General features: G+C 36.7%; 1 protein-coding gene across 8 annotated transcripts in view; it reads right to left on the bottom strand.

The window, feature by feature from the left end:
* The window catches only part of tafa4b (TAFA chemokine like family member 4b), a 159,311-nt gene that overhangs the window by 64,452 nt on the left and 76,727 nt on the right, over positions 1-18,132 (bottom strand). For 2 of the 8 annotated variants that reach the window (XM_061923810.2, XM_061923812.1), the window contains exons 3-4: positions 12,019-12,142; positions 4,007-4,122 (exon numbers count right to left, since the gene is read on the bottom strand). In XM_061923810.2, coding sequence (XP_061779794.1) covers positions 4,007-4,121 — 115 coding nt within the window. In that variant the 5' untranslated portion in view covers position 4,122; positions 12,019-12,142. The other 6 variants (XM_061923809.2, XM_061923813.1, XM_072916586.1 and 3 more) reach the window with 6 other exon arrangements.

Here is an 18,132-nt window from a genome sequence, read left to right as displayed (position 1 = left end):
TTATAAAGTTATTGAAGTCATACAAGCACTCCAAGAAATTGGAACATCAGAGTTGACAAAATTATTAAACATCATTTACGACGACGGGCAAATTCCATTTTTATATATATAAATATATATATTTTAATTCCTCTGCCAAAGAAACCAGGAGCCACAGACTGTGGTCAACATAGAATGATAAGCCTTGTTAGTCATACCAGAAAAATTATTCTTGGAGTACTGATGGCAAGAGCAAGGAATTAGATACATCTAGAGCTTTCGGCCACGCAATTCAGATTTCCTTTAGGCAAGGGCGCCATAAATGCTATATTAACACTCCGTATGTTAATGGAAAGATCAATAAAAGTGCAAGAGGATGTATACCTGTTTTATAGACTATTCCAAAGCATTTGATAAAGTGAAACATAAAAAAACTAAATTTCCGATTCTTGAATGAGCTGGATATTGATGGGAAAGACCTGAGGATTATCAGAAATCTGTACTTGGAACAAGAAGCAGCAGTCCGAATAGATGGTGAATGCAATCAATTCAAAGTCTTTCAAAAGGGTGTTAGACAAGGTTGTGTACTATCTCCTGATCTGAAATGATCTTACGCAACATCAACATCAAATACAAGTTGGAGGAATTAATGTTAACAACCTCAGATATGCAGATGACACAATGCTTGTGGCTGACTCTAAAGAAAAGCTACAGAACATCCTGAACACAGTAGTAGCCCACAGTGAATCAAACAGACTGGCTCTAAACATTAACAAAACCGAATGCATGACCGTTTCCAAGAAACCACATCCACCTGCGTGTAACAATACATGCAACAACATGAAAAAAGTGGATCAATTCAAGTACTTTGGCATCACAGTAACATCTGATGGTAAATGTGAAAAAGAGATAAATTGCTATTGCAAAAGATAGCTTCAACAAAAAAGGTAGAAACATCTTACTTGACACCAAACTCTGAATCTTTAAACGGTATATATGGTATGTCGTACTTTGAATGCAGGACTTTAAATATTCAACCACTGAGAACATTAGAGGCAACTGAAATGTGGTTCTTCAGAAAAATCCTCCACATATCATGGACTGAATAGAAAAGTAATGAAGAGGTATTGGCACGGACAAAAACAAGAAGATCTCTTATTGCAACGATTCGAAAGAGGCAGCTGAAATCCCTCGGACATATGTTTAGAAGAGACAGCTTAGAAAAACTGATGCTAACAGGAAAACTCGTTGGAAAGGAAATTCCACATCGGCAACAAACAACATATAGCAACAGCCTAAGAAATTCAAACGGAAATATCAGTAATATAGAACTCATACATAGGGCAGACGACAGAGAAGACTGGAGAGCCTTGATCATCGATGCCTGCAAACAGGCCTGATACTCCATGAGACAAAATTGAAGCATTTGACAATGATAATCTTGAATAGTTGAAAAGTAATTGTAAACATTTGACAATGATAAAGTTGAATAATATACCTTTACATTCTCTGTGACCAAATTAAGCACTAATGTTATCATAATAATAATGCAAGTAACTATCAAACGCAAGAAACACATTTTTCATTACTGTAGTATTTTTACCATTGTAATTAGAAGGTCAATAATTTAATTGTCCTAAATAAGTAAACAAACATAAAAATAAAACTGACTTTCAATATCTGTTAGTAAAAATTGCACTTCAATAAACATTGAACATCTTGAAGTGCAGTTTTTCCACAGTTGGAAAAACTGTGTTGGTCGGTATGCTTTGTTGTTGTTTTTTCCTACCAATGCCATCACAGCATACTTGCTTGTTCGTCCGTGCTGTGGGCTCATGTTGCTCATTCAGTTTGAAGATTAATTATTCTCACAAAGGCACAATTGGCTTGATAATCATCTTTTTCCTCCAAACTTTTGTCACGTAGCAGTGCTTCTCACTAGCGAGTCGCGACTAGCGTATTCTGTGTGTGCAAGCTCGCAGTCCCGCCTGCTCATACCAAAACAAAGACTGTGGATGACTGACAAACGGCTTCAACATGTTCATTTTATTTTACTGTCAAATAAACGTGCTCAGGTACTGAGAGCGATGTACAGTGTGAGACCGCTTGCATCCAGTTTGAAAGGCAGAGACAAAGAAAAGAAACAAACTTGTAGAAATGTATTGAACAAATTTATCAAGTTCATTTTCATTTATCGTTCAATAAATTGACATATTGACTATCGGGCCAGGCCTAAAGTTGTGTAAAAAATGTTAGTGATTTGAACATTGTGTTTGATTTTTTGCCAATTAAGGCCTTATTTTCGAAAAATCCGTTTAATAATTATTAAAATTATTATTATTATTGCTTTTTAATGACCTGCAGAAACCCTGTCCCTACATCTGCGCTCCGTTCAAACGGTTTCTTCTTTTTCCCCAACTGGGGTCTTTTGAGTTTTTCTTGGCCCGGATGTGGGTTTAGATCAGAGGATGTTGGGGCCTTTTTTTAAGTTAATTTAAGTTATGCAAGAAAGTAATCATAGTTAATCCAAATTCAAAACTGGAAAACATACATATAATAAAATGTATGATTTGACAGTGATATTTCTATTTATTTTTATATGGTTTTATTTCACAATAAAAATAACAAAATGACTCTTCTTTAATCCAAATTAAAAAGCGCAAATAATTTAATGAAAAAAAAAACAATTTTGACAGCAGTATTTTTTTTTCCCAGGTTGTCTATGGTTGTTTTGTCTATGTATTGGCCCTGTGATGAGGTGGCAACTTGTGCAGGGTGTACCTTGCCTTTCGCCCGAGTGCAGCTGGAATAGGCTCCAGCACCCCCGCAACCCCGAAAGGGACAAGCGGTACGAAATGGATGAATGGTTCTATTTCACAAAATAAATAACAAACTGACTCTTCCTCAGTAAATACAAAGTATAATTACAGCATTTTTTGACCTTTGGAGCCACCCTGTGGTAGCTGATAGAACCTCAGCTGCATTGTGTATCCAAAGAATGCTTACTAAACTGTCACAAAAATACTGAGTAAATCTATTTTTTAATAATAAGGAACTTATCGAGTAGTCATAAAGAAAATACAATTATTTTCAAGCCTGAAGCAACTTTGTGCACATGATGGTGATACTCAACAGGCCTTAAAACTCCACCAATTAGAGTAAACGCTCACTAGAAAGCAGCAGTCGGTTTTGGAGCGAGTCATCTTGGGTGACTAATAAGGGGGTGGGCCCCCATGACCTTCACAATACACAGGGCCTGCAATTAGTGGTGTCCCTGCCGTAAGCAGACTGCCTCCTCTCGATCAAAAGGAAAACTAATACCATCACTCACTGCCCGGACTGCAGGCTGGTCGCATTTCGACAGCAAATAAGGGTCACCTTGCGAAATGCAAGTGGCGGGAGCAAAAAAAGCAGCAGATAATTAAGGAAATTGTCATAATTAAGGTTGTTGCCAACGAGACACAACTGTCCCTGCAGCCAACACTCATTAATTCTAATTCAGCAGCTATCATTCTACTGATTTATTATTATACTGGACTTTTGCACATTTAATAAAGTAAGAATGTATTCAGTTTATGAGCGTCATGATTTGACTGAAGGCGGTTAAGCCATACATATTAATGTAAGTGCTGGCAATAACGATGCATAAGATCAGAAGTTATGGCGTCGTGGGAGATAATCTCAATCAAGACCTCGACCACTGAAGGGCGGACTGAGCGATGGCGACAGCACCTCTGAATTGTTGGACATCTGCAAGCACTCTCAGTAGATCATATCACACCCACACTGATATATTTGTGTTGACATCTCCTGACAGCTTAAGTGCCATTTGCATTCGTACGGACTTGAACATTTGCCAAGACTGTTTGCATCTAAACCCAAAATGAGGGCTTGTCTAGATTACATCATGTCAAAGGGAAGGAAATGTGGGACGGCTCAGCCTCATAAAACATGTCAGCCGTCTTGAAGGTGTAATTAACCTGTTGTGGTTTTAGTGAAAAGGGACTCCGAGCGAGACCCGGCGTACCTGTCGATCCCCGATGGCTGCGGTTGCCAGCGGACACGGGGTCAACGCAGAGCATCGCCAAGGCAACGACATAGGCCACCTGCAAAGGCCGAACTGTCCTCCCCCACAGTTTCATCCTGCGAGAGGGGAAGAGGAGAAAACGGTAGTGAAGAAGTGATTGAAGAGGGGAGAAAAGGCGCACGGAGAAAGATTAGAAGCTTCACCTCTAAAAGCAACATAACAGAGTGATGCTTTTCAAACGAGTAGCAACAACATGAGTCAACAGGGGTCAACAGGGGTCAAAGGTAAATAACAGGCCACACCACATGGATCAGAGAAAAAAAAAAGTTTTCCAATTTCATTTTTAGAGACATTAAAATTAAATCACTTGTCTTTGTAGGACAACATCAGATAAGAATTGCTTTGGTTTCTGTGCAGATTTTACCCATAGAAAAAAGTAAGACGTTATAAAAATAATAATAATATCACTAATACCACCAAGTTTATCACTATTAATTGGTTCTGAACATTTGCTCAAATCTCCCAATCAATTTCAACCCGGAACAAAAATACCAATCATGTAAAGTTTTGTTATTTGTTTTATTTGAACCCTTTAACAGTCTTTTGATCAAATGATGTCATTTAGTCAATTGAATTGAATTGAATTATTTATTTCAAACCTGCACAGTACAACAACACACACTTTTTTTTTTTAACATTTTGTCAGGGACATTTATGCAAGGCTTGAAAAGGGGTTGGATGAAGCAGATGCTTATAATATCCCAACCCCTCTCACTCATTCCACATTTAACATAAACAATATAATACAAGAACAATACTATACAAACAAAAACAAGAAAAGCTCCTGTACACTAACAATACAATAGTACCACTGTTACTATAAAACAAGACAAGACGAGACAAAACACACACACACACACACACACACACACGCACACACACACACGCACACACACACACACACACACACACACACACACACACACACACACACACACACACACACACACACACACAGGCCCAAACACTCTCTGACCATACACCTCTCTCCCATCGCTCTGTGCTGAGGGCATCACTCTCTTTCCTCCTCGTACTTCTTCAGTACTTCTTTTTTAAACAGTCTTTTAAATGTAATCATGTTAGAACAGGTTTTTAACTCGTCCCCTAAGTTGTTCCACAGACTGACTCCACGCACTGAAATGCACATTGATTTTAAAGTTGTTCTAAATTTAGGAAAATATAATTTGTTGTTTCCTCTTAGACTGTAACTATGGTGAGCATCTCTATCCTGGAATAGGTTTTGTATATTGGATGGTAGAGTTTTGGGATGCCCTAAACATAATTTGAGCAGTTTTAAAATGGATCACATCGTGCAGTTTAAGTTGCTTTAACTCCATGAATAGTGGATTTGAATAATGTAAGTAGTGAACATTGGACACAATCCTAATGGCCTTTTTCTGCAGAGTGACTAAAGGCTGTAGATGGGATTTATAACAATTTCCCCAGACTTCAACACAATAGTTTAGATATGACATAATAAATGAATGATACAATAAAAGCAGAGCATCGGTGTTCAATAAATGACATGATCTCCTCATCATTCCAACACATTTAGCAACTTTTGTCCTCAGGTAATTTATATGAGGCTTCCATGATATATTTTCATCTATTACCACTCCTAAGAATGCATTTTGTTGAACATATTCTATTGGTGTATCATCAATAACAATCCTGATGGGTATTTCACTTTTGCGATTGCTAAAGAGCATGATTTTGGTCTTCTTTAAATTCAGAGACAATTTGTTGGTATTAAACCAAGTTTTTAACTTGATCATCTCCTCAGTTACAGAGGCCAGAAGTTGCTTTACGTCGTCACCTGCACATGTAATGGTTGTGTCGTCAGCAAAGAGGATAAACTTCAGCAATGTTGATACTTTACATATTTCATTGATATACATTATAAATAGTGTGGGTCCCAGTATCGACCCCTGGGGGACTCCACAGGTTATGTTCATGATTGTAGATTGATGTTGGTCGATCTGAACAATCTGCTGTCTCTCATTCAAGTAGCTCTTCAGCCATTTCCCTGCCACTCCCCTTATGCCATAGTTTTCCAGTTTGTTTACCAAAATCTGGTGGTCAATGGTATCGAAAGCCTTTTGCAGGTCAATAAAAATTCCTAAAACAAATTTGTTTTTCTCGATACCATTAGTAATGTTCTCTATTAGATCACTTAAAGCTAATGAAGTTGACCTATTTTGTCGGAACTCATATTGACAATCAGATAATAATGTGTGTTTTTCAATGAAGCCACGAAGTCTATTATCAAATAATTTTTCCAATATTTTTGACAACTGTGGCAGAAGGGAGACGGGCCGGTAATTTGTGAAGTGGTGTTTGTCTCCAGATTTGAAGATGGGGATGACTTTTGAGAGTTTCATTTGTGAAGGAAATTGTCCAAGTTGAAAAGATAAATTGCAGATGTATGTGAATGGTTTGATGATTTCTTCCGCTACATTCCGGACCGTCCTCATGTCGAGGTCATAAATGTCACGTGATGTTTTGTTCTTGCTTTTCTGAATAATCTCTAAAACTTCCTTTTCGACAGTCGGAGTAAGGAACATCGAGTAAGGATTTTTTCCAATAAGTTCCATGGGCTGTTCATCATTAATTGGGATTTTTTTTGCCAGCTCAGGCCCAACTTTAACAAAAAACATATTGAAGCCGTCAGCAATCATCTTCTTGTCACCTATGATTTGGTCGTTCTCAACAAAAAACTCTGGATAACAAGGACTGTTTGAACCATGCCCAATAATTGTATTTAATACCTTCCAAATTCCCTTTATATCATTTTTCTTTTGGATTAATAGTTTGGTGGTGTATTCTTTTCTGCTTGCTCTTAATATGCTGGTTAATTTATTTTTATATGTTTTGTACTTTTGTTCTGTTTCTATGGTTTGATGCCTAAAAAAAGTCCTATATAAATAATTTTTCTTTTTGCAAGCGTTCGCAAGCCCTTTAGTTATCCATGGAGTTTTTAGTTTTTTAGTTATAGTGCATTTTTTGATGGGGCAGTGTGTATCAAAGTGAGAAAAAAATGTCATGAAATAAATTATAAGCTGCATTTATATCTGACGTTTGAAAAACAGAATCCCAGTTGTGTTTCGCTAAATCATTCTTTAGTGCTGTTAATGATCTTTCTGTTGTGGCTCTACGATAATATTCACTATTTACAGGTTTGGATGTTTTGCAGTTAATATTGTACACCATGAACACGGGTAAATGATCACTGACGTCACTCACTAACAAGCCTCCAGTTACAGTCTGATCTACAATGTTACAAAATATGTTGTCAATAAGTGTGGTGCTGTGTGTTGTGATTCTAGTGGGTCGTGTGATCAGTGGGAATAAGCCCATGGAGAACATGGTGTCAATAAATTTTGCTGTGTGTTTGTGTTTATTAGGATTCAAAAGGTTGATATTAAAGTCACCACATACTATATATTTTTTGTTTCTCTTAAATAATTTTTCCATTCATTCATTAAATATTTTTAAGTTGGATCCTGGTGTTCTATAAATGCAGCTTACAATAATGTGTTTCCTATTTGAAAATGATAATTCCACAGTGACGCATTCGAAGAGTTCCTCAACAGTTAAACACTTATCATTTACAATACTACAGCTGATATTTTTATATGCATTTGCATCCATCCATCCATTTTCTACCGCTTATTCCCTTCGGGGTGGCGGGGGGCGCTGGAGCCTATCTCAGCTGCAATCGGGCGGAAGGCGGGGTACACCCTGGACAAGTCGCCACCTCATCACAGGGCCAACACAGATAGACAGACAACATTCACACTTACATTCACACACTAGGGCCAATTTAGTGTTGCCAATCAACCTATTGCATAACATAAGTTATTTAACTCATTTAAACCTGTGACACTATCTCATCAAAAGGCCTTCAAAGGAGTAAATATTTTAAATAAAAAACATTACATGTTAGACATTTTTGTTTCGGACTGAAGTTTATTGGAAATTCTGACCAAAAAAGTAACAAAAAGAAAAAAAAAAATCTAAAAAGTTTTTTTACGCCCTTCAAAAACTTAAAGATGTTTATGTCCTGTTTGGCTTTAAATATAATCACAATCAAATGTCCCCAGAGGGTTTTAAGCATTAATTCCTGCCCTCTTACCACTGTCAGCACTTTAATGACGTAACTACACTTTTACCTAACGTGCATTAGTCAGCTAATGACAGCAATTGGCATATCTAACTTTAGCTATCATTAAATGTAAATTCTATCATTACAACAACAATATTGCAAATTGTTGCTTCTGTGGGACTTCTTTTGTGTAAGTGTGTGTGAATGTGTGTGTGTGTGTGTTTGCGCTCCCTGTGTGGACAAGCCAGCGGTGACTAGGGATGGGTACCTTTCACATTAGAATCAATACAGCACCAATTCCTGGTACCTGGGAATCGATACCGATACTCAACGGTAACAATTGTCTGTACTTTTTTGTGTATTCATGCGTTGGTAAATATTATTTTTTTAAATAATAAAATCAAATTTTTGATTTAACGTTTAACAGTGAGCTTATAATGACTGTGCCGTCTATTTGTTATATCTTGATTTCTGACACTTCAGGGTTTGATTTGCAAGTATTATATAGCAGACTTTGCAATTTGCATGTGGTTGCATTTCCAAAAAATGAGATGCCATTAGTGTATAGACCACAGCAGAGTTGTATAGAGAGAGTATGGACAATTAAACGAGAGGCACCGTGTTTGGTACCCAAGACGTGGTGGACTGTGCCCGGATGCATGTAATTGCGTCGTTCTAAGGTTAGTTTTCTTGACGAAATAAAACCAAAATAAAAAGTCTAAATATAGTTCTAAATATACTCCAGCTCATAAACTTACAATAAAACATGTTTTTATTTTGTTAAAGTGAAATATATATTAATTTTGGGGCAATTTTGCGGCCGTGTTTGATGCACTCCACCGCTACATGTTTAATGACCAGTGACTAACATGCTCCAGTCGGCAAAATGTACGTCAGAAAATACAAAACCACAAATAAAGGTATTACCGTATTTTTTGGACTATAAGTCGCAGTTTTTTTCATAGTGCGAATTATATTTGTTTTTTTCCTTTTTTATTATGCATTTTCGGCAGGTGCGACTTATACTCCGGTGCGACTTATACTCCGAAAAATACGGTACCTTCATTTTGCACTCATGAGCTTTGGACCAACAATTGCGGAGGAATTATGACTTTTGTGTGCATATGTCAACTGTGGTGTCTGCCTTCAATGAATTGTTTGCGCTATATACTGTATACCCTTTGCTTTTATTTTTGCTTGTTTGAATATTTTTCATAGGTTTTGCTGTCACGAGTAATGGTTTCCTAATTTCATTATCACCATATTAACTTGAATACTGAACTAATGCTGCTTTTTACATGTTTTTTACACTTTTATATGTATAGGTTTATTTAGATTTTTGGTGACACATGCAGAAAAGGTGAGATATACCATGTTTCCCATGTATGTGTATGCTTGCTTACTTTGCACAATAAATTGTTCTTATTGGCTCTCCAGCCTTCCTGGCGAACCTCCACTTCCCATATTTTTCTCCTTTCTGGGTTGTGGGGAAACTTATGCAATTGTTTGCGAGTGGTGCATCCCCATGCCGCACAACAGAGCATGTTGACACGGCAAACACTCTTCAATTAAAATACATGAATAATGAGGCAGTGCAGTGTCGTTTGGCTGCGGCTTTAAACTGGTACGTAACATGGCGCCCTGTAGTCACGTGAGTGCCTGTTAACCAATCATTGAGATGGCTTGCACCCAGGCTGTTCATACTCTCTCTATCCTCTACTATGAACCACAGTGTGTCGCCTCGTCAGGTAGTAGTAGTGAATTATATTTATATAGCGCTTTTTCTCTAGAAACACAAAGCACTTTACTTTTACATTATCAACATGTTTTTCAAGCTACATTTCAACCAGTTTGGGTGGCACTGGGAGCATAAAGTGTCTTGCCCGAGAACACAACTTGTGACTTGGATGGCGGAGGCTGGAATTGAACCTGGAATTTTCAAGTTACTGGCACGCCACCCCAATTAAGCTGAATCTAGTGTTGTGTTGCGCCCTACAACATGTGTATACTGTAAGTATTTTTTTAAATTACCAAGCTAATGCTATTCAGTAGTATATCTATAGCAAATACTAGCACATTTTGTAAAGTGGAGCCTTACCTAACATTCCAGTGTGTTCTATAAGGCAGTGGTTCTCAAATGGGGGTACGCGTACCCCTGGGGGTACTTGAAGGTATGCCAAGGGGTACGTGAAATTTTTTTTAAATGTCTGTCAAAAAGTACTGTGAAAAGAAATGCAACAATGCAATATTCAGTGTTGACAGCTAGATTTTTTGTAGACATGTTCCATAAATATTGATGCTAAAGATTTCTTTTTTTGTGAAGAAATGTTTAGAATTAAGTTCATGAATCCAGATGGATCTCTATTACAATCCCCAAAGAGGGCACTTTAAGTTGATGATTACTTCTATGTGTAGAAATCTTTATTTATAATTGAATCACTTTTTTATATTTCAACAAGTTTTTAGTTATTTTCATATATTTTTTTCCAAATAGTTCAAGAAAGACCACAACAAATGAGCAATATTTTGCACTGTTATACAATTTAATGAATCAGAAACTGATGACATAGTGCTGTATTTTACTTCTTTATCTCTTTTTTTCAACCAAAAATGATTTGCTCTGATTAGGGGGTACTTGAATTTAAAAAATGTTAACAGGGGGTACATCACTGAAAAAAGGTTGAGAACCGCTGCTATAAGGCATACTTGCTTTGTTGGCATGGAATATAGTAACATCAAATAGAGCCAGTCCGACTGAGTCCGCTCGGAGTGCTGCTTGAGTGCTTGTTTAAGCCTGGCCGAGTCTACAACTGGTCATGACGTCACATGCAACAAAGGTATCGAAATATGGCAATGTTTGATTTTATGAGATGTGATAGAGATGTGATACCTATAAAAGTACCGAATTCAGTACCCATCCCTAGCGGTGAGTGAGAAGCCTGAACGCCAGGCAAATTCCTGGTCATATGTTATTCAATACAATTAGTAATTATTAACGCTGTCCCGATACCAATATTTTGGTACTGGCACTGGTACCAAAATGTATTTCGATACTTTTCTAAATAAAGGGGACCACAAAAAATTGCATTATTGGCTTTATTTTAACCAACACTCTTAGGGTACATCAAACATATGTTTCTTATTGCAATTTTGTCAATAAATAAAATAGTGAACATACAAGACAACTTGTCTTTTATTAGTAAGTAAGCAAACGAAGGCTTCTAATTAGTCTGCTGACGTATGCAGTAACATATTGTGTCATTTCCCATTCTATTATTTTGTCAACATTATTAAGGACAAGTGGTAGAAAATGAATTATTAATCTACTTGTTTATTTACTGTTAATATCTGCTTACTTTTTCTTTTAACAGCTTCTGTTCAAATGTAACAATCACTTATTCCTCTGTTATTTGATACTTTACATTCGTTTTGGATGATACCACAAATTTGGGTATCAATCCGATACCAAGTCGTTACAGGATTCCCGGTATTTTTTAGAGTCGGTATAGTATCGAATATGATTCATTAGTATCGCGGTACTATACTAATACCGGTATACCCTACAACCCTAGTAATTATGAACAATATTGACACCCTAAAAATATGTATGTTCTGCTAAAATACTAACGGTAACATAAGTTATCCAGTGGTGTTCTTGTTTTATATTTTGGTTTGAAAAATTTAAACAATTTGCAAACATCCCCTTTATGTTACAAAATAAGGCGCCTTGTCCAGTAAAGCGCCACATTTATTTGAACAGTCTCATGCAAGATTTAGCATATTTTCTACTAATTAATAAATGTAATCACCCAAAATGTTATCCCGCACTGCGTTGTTTTATGTTTACCTGGTCCCCTCTGTTTTAATGGGTGTGTTCCAATGCCTCTCTAAGAACAACAGGAGGTGCAGGGCATCATCGCTGCATTCACTCGCACCTCAGCTCGCCTCCTCCCCTCAAACCGAAGAAGCCCCTGGAATGAGGAGGTACAAAGACAGTTGGTCAGTGAGGTCAGCGTGCCCTGGGGTTCCTCTGTCGCCTCCCCCGGCCTCGCATGAAGGTAGAGATGTGAGGGCCTAGATTCTGTCAGATCCATTGTTTACAATAGCTTCACCTACCCCCCGGCTCAATATGATCCTCACTCTATATCATACACACTCTTCCTTTTCTCCCAACAATGGATGCACAATGTGGATGACGGCAACTGGAATTGCTGCAAAATCACAACATTTGTGTTCACAAGTTAAGTCCAAACAAAGCAACAGCAGGGGAGATTCAGCCTAAACACAAGTGAGAGACAGCTCCAGCACACACACAGCAGGGTAAATGATCTCCTAGTAAGAGTGTCAACACACCTTTCTTCCCAAAAAGGTACTAACTCAGCAAATGAAAGACAACAGATTTGCATCAATAACAAAACGTCCTCCCCTCTTCAAACCTTCATTACTCACCGTGGCTCATTAATATTTAGCTCAGCCTGCTGCAAACTTACCAGGAGTGTGTCAGCAGCCCTCAGTGGGGTGCCACTGCCCCCTAGTGGGGAAGAAAAATAACCACTGCAGGTTGCCTATTTTTCCAGGAGCCACAAGAAGACCTTGTAATAATAACATCGCATATTTGTTTTTAAACAAATACCCAATTAACATTAGCTAGGAAATAATAACCTGGAGGAGCCCTACCTTGCCATTTCAACGTATACATACTGACATGCACCTCAAATAAACTGTAATATAATAATATGGCAATACTAATATTATATTTCCCACCAATTTCGGAGGCAGTGGGTTAAAGGCGGATTACAGTTGGGTTAATTAAAAAAATACATTATATATATATTTTTAAATACACCAAAACTTCACTTTACTCAAACTCAACCAACACTTCCGGTCATCCCGCGCGGTCTCTCTCAATTCCGGTCCGTTCACAATTCGGGTGTACGTAAACAACATGTAGGAAGCAAAGTGCATGTGTTAATTTAAAATAATAATAATAATAATAATAATAACATTGTAGCTGCTGACAGAAGCAACATGTATATTTGTTATATAATTTCATAGTTTTTTTTTGATTGATTGAAACTTTTATGAGTAGATTGCACAGTACAGTACATATTCCATACAATTGACCACTAAATGGTAACACCCGAATACGTTTTTCAACTTGTTTAATCAATTCATGGTAAATTTGGTGGGAATAAATATATACAATGAATGAATATAAGTTCATATTGTACACATAATGTGATTAAAAAGTTATTTCCTTGAGTTTGTTTGTATTTGTTTATTTTGAAGGATAATGTGCAGTTACATTAAGAAGATGGCTGCACCAGATTTAGCACCATGCTAATTTCCATCTGTTGTCCTTTTATGGTGCATCTAACATCCACAATAAAAATTACACAGGATTGAAAATACACAACAATACTAAAATTATATAATGATAAACACTTTAAAATACAAGTACAATACATAGAGGGTATGTGAGTTACAAATCAGTTGGCGGTCAAGTTACAGTATTTAAAGCTTCATTTAAAGTGCAGAAGTATATAAAGTGCAGCAGTTTTTATCAAAGTGCACATACAGTGCAGTAGCCGTTCATTAATTAGGTTAATTCATGCAAGTTTATGTTAACTTTATTTTTGTTACAAAACCCATGTAAATTGGAAGGGAATATATATGTTTTGTTCCGGTTTGGTCACATTGTTGGGGGGGACAATTAATATGGATTAATTAAGAAAGCAGCATGAGACAACAATTTTTTTAATTTTAATTTTTATTTTTTTTATTTTTTTTTATTGAACAACAAACATACAATTATAATTCACTCAACAGTCAAGGCAATTTCAACAACAAGGAAAGAAAACAAAAGCAAATACAGATAGAGTATTAAATATTAACAAATAATAATAATAATAATACAAAATATATTAAAAATAAATAAATTCAAAAAAAAAAAAGACAAAAAGGGCTACCTAAATCCCTTTAAATGTTTTTAACAAAGATATCAATGAGACAACAAGTGTTTGATGGAGAAGACGTTAATGGAGTCTTGGATTGAAAATAAACTATATTCCCATGGAGTTTATGAGGCCAATGAGGTATGATTATTTCTGATATGTATGTGAAATCAATGTGTATTTCTTTTCTTGGATGTCAGACTAATTGTAAGTTCTGTTTGCTTATTTTATTAGTTCTGACGGCATCATATTTGGCATCGTTGGTGGCGTGAAGAAGGCGTGGCTGAAATAAATGTCTGTGAGCAAAAACGAACGGCTTGAGCCTTGATTAAGATCTCGGAGGGAGTTACACATATGGTCCAATAATATGTCATTAATAACTAGTGGATAACATCCAAATAAGAACAAGAGACCAAATAAAAGTGTACAATATAATTGGAGATGTCCGATAATATCGGACTGCCGATATGCTTTAAAATGTAATATCGGAAATTATCGGTATCGGTTTCAAAATTATCGGTATCGGTTTCAAAAAGTAAAATGTATAACTTTTTATTGGTACTTTAACTTTAACTTTAACTTTAAAACGCCGCTGTGTACACGGACGTAGGGACAAGTACAGAGCGCAAATAAACCTTAAAGGCACTGTCTTTGTGTAATATCTACGGCTTTTCACACAAGTGAATGCAAGGCGTACTTGGTCAACAGCCATACAGGTCACACTGAGGGTGGCTGTATAAACAACTTTAACACTGTTACAAATATGCGCCACACTGTGAACCCACACCAAACAAGAATGACAAACACATTTTGGGAGAACATCCGCACCGTAACACAACTTAAACACAACAGAACAAATACCCAGAACCCCTTGCAGCACTAACTCTTCCGGGACGCTACAATATACCACCCCATCCCCCCACACCCCCCTCTACCCCCTACCCCTGAAACCCGCCCGCCCCACCCCCAACCCCGCCCACCTCAACCTCCTCATGCTCTCTCAGGGAGAGCATGTCCCAAATTCCAAACTGCTGTTTGAGGCATGTTAAAAAAAAATTGCACTTTGTGACTTCAATAATAAATATGGCAGTGCCATGTTGGCATTTTTTTTCCATAACTTGAGTTGATTTATTTTGGAAAACCTTGTTACATTGTTTAATGCATCCAGCGGGGCATCACAACAAAATTAGGCATAATAATGTGTTAATTCATAATACCCTTTCTCAATTAAAAATGTTACTACTTCAACATTTCTCGACCGATTTGAAAAATTCCAACACCAACCATTTCAACTAATTCAGAACATTCAAGTCTTTTAACATTTTCCCCCCAAAAATTCCCGCTTTTCCCAAAATTCCCATCGAAATGAATGGGACATTTTTCAAAGTTCCACAATTCCCACATTGTTCATCTGATTCAAACCGTTCCAACTCCAAAATATTCAGCCTGTTCAAAATTGTGTGCTCTCTTTCAAAAATAAAAAAAATTCCCAGATTTTGAAGAATTCCCAGTTTTTCAGGGACATTTTACCCATTCAATATAGAAAGTCGATTTTTTAAACTTCCACAATTAGCACATTCTTCAAAAGATTGAAACCATTCTACTTTCAACATATTCCACTCATCCTGGACATTCAAACTATAATTTTTTCAAGTTCAAAAAAATTCCAGGAATTCACAGAATTCCCTTTTTTTCAACCCCTTTTTTGACCCTTTTTTCTGTCGACTACTCCTTCCACATTTTTCAACCCACTTCAACCGTTCCACCGTCCAAACATTCCTCTTAATCAGGACAAAAAACAAAGTTGTTGTTTTTTTTAACTGGAAAAATTCCCACTTTTCCCGAAATTCCATAGTGCCCTTTCTCAATTCAACATGTTACTACTTCAACATTTCTCGGCCGATTTGAATAATTCCAACACCAACCATTTCAACTAATTCAGAACATTCAAGTCTTTTAACATTTCCCCCCCCCAAAATTCCCACTTTTCCCAAAATTCCCATTGAAATGAATGGGACATTTTCGCCATTAAAAATGAATTGTCCATTTTTTTTAAATTCCACAATTCGCACATTTTTCAACTTATTCAAACCATTCCAACATCAACACATTCCACTCATCCTACTAACAATTTCCAAAGTTCCAAAAATTCCCATTTTATCTAGAATTCCCAGTTTTTAGGAACATTTTCCCCACTCAAAATGAATTATCCATTTTTCAAACATCCACAATTCCCACATTTTTCAACCAATTCAAACCATTCCAACATCAACACATTCAATTCATCCTGGAAATTGAAACAACCATGTTTCCACGTTGAACAAATTTCCTGGAATTTGTTTTTTTCCCTACCTTATTCCCAACCTTTTTTTTAGTGTGATGACTCCTTTCACATTTTTCAACCTATTCAAACCATTCCAACATCAACACATCACAACAAAATTAGGCATAATAATGTGTTAATTCCACGACTGTATATAGCGGTATCGGTTGATATCGGAATCGGTAATTAAGAGTTGGACAATATCGGATATTGGCAAATAAGCCATTATATATAATATTTGTTCAATCCAAAAATGTTTTAAGTCAGTTAATTGCTGTCTAAAATATATATTGTCTTTCTTTCTGAGGTCTTTTGATTCATTTATAAATCAGGTAATACCCTCCAAACCCTCTTATACACCCAACAATAACATTTCCTTTATCCCAGTGGTTCTCAAACTTTTTTCAACAAGTGCCACCTCAGAAAACTTTTGGCTCTCCAAGTACCACCATAATGACCAACATTAAAATACAGTTCTGTAGTTGGCCTAAGTCAGGGGTCGGCAACCCAAAACATTGAAAGAGCCACATTGGCCCAAAAATACAAAAAACAAATCTGCCTGGAGCCGCAAAAAATTAAAAGCCGTAATGTAGGCAACACATGATGTAAGTGTCTATATTAGCTACAATAACCTACTACCAAAATGACTACGTCTCGCAGGCTGACGCAAAACTTTGTTGACAGAAATGTTGAAATTTAATATTTATTCTACACATTTTTACAACATTGGAAACCACTAGTAAATCTGAGGCTACTTAGAAGGTGAGATAACGCCTGGAAATTACTGGCGTTTAATGGCCAAAGGTATAGATGTGTGTCCAAGTTAAAGGAAATAGCAGGCTGTCTTCTTTTATTAGATTTATTACAATCTTTGCAAGCTGGGTAACGTTTGCTGTGGTCTGGAACAACATGGCACACAAACAACTATCTGAAATGCAGCCAATAGTACATACAGATAATAAGTCATGAGACATGCTAAACTAAATGAAATACAAAGAGGATAAAAAAGTAAAGGAAATTAAATTAGCTCAAATATACCTACTAATGAGGCATAATAACGCAATATGCACAAACAGATAGCCTAAATAGCCTGATTAGCACTTCAACAAGTCAATAACATCGACAAAGGGCACCTTTGTGCATTCACGCAAGCATAAAACGTTTGGTGGACAAAATGAGACAAAGAAAGAGTGGAAGATTTTACATGTAAACAAACTGTTGCGTCACAGTACACACTATGGTGAGTTCAAGAACCGACAAAATTAGTAGGACAAAACGATATTCACCAAATACTCATATTAAACATATTAAACAGTGCGCTTTCTAACAATTGGGAAGGTTTGTGTCACGTTTGTCCTCAAACAAAAAACATAGTAAAACAAAAAAAGTATTTTTCCATTTTCAATCCTTTTTTGAAAAAGCTCCAGGGAGCCACTAGGGCGGAGCTAAAGAGCCAAATGCGGCACGAGGGCGGCGGGTTGCTGACCCCCGGCCTAAGTGTTAAAAACAAGGCTGTTTATTTAACAGGTATATTCAATATTTTTGGCCGGTGTAACAATACATGCAATTTGAACAGTAACACCGTGTTTGAATTAGTGTTGTAACGATACCAATATGTTTGTACCGGTACTGGTACTAAAATTATTTCGGTACTTTTCGGTACTTTTCTAAATAAAGGGGACCA

The sequence above is a fragment of the Nerophis lumbriciformis genome, linkage group LG28 (assembly GCF_033978685.3).
Source record: "Nerophis lumbriciformis linkage group LG28, RoL_Nlum_v2.1, whole genome shotgun sequence".
Classification (NCBI taxonomy): Eukaryota; Metazoa; Chordata; class Actinopteri; order Syngnathiformes; family Syngnathidae; genus Nerophis; species Nerophis lumbriciformis.
The sequence above is the reverse complement of the archived record's forward strand: the minus strand, read 5'-3'. Positions and strand labels throughout refer to the sequence as shown.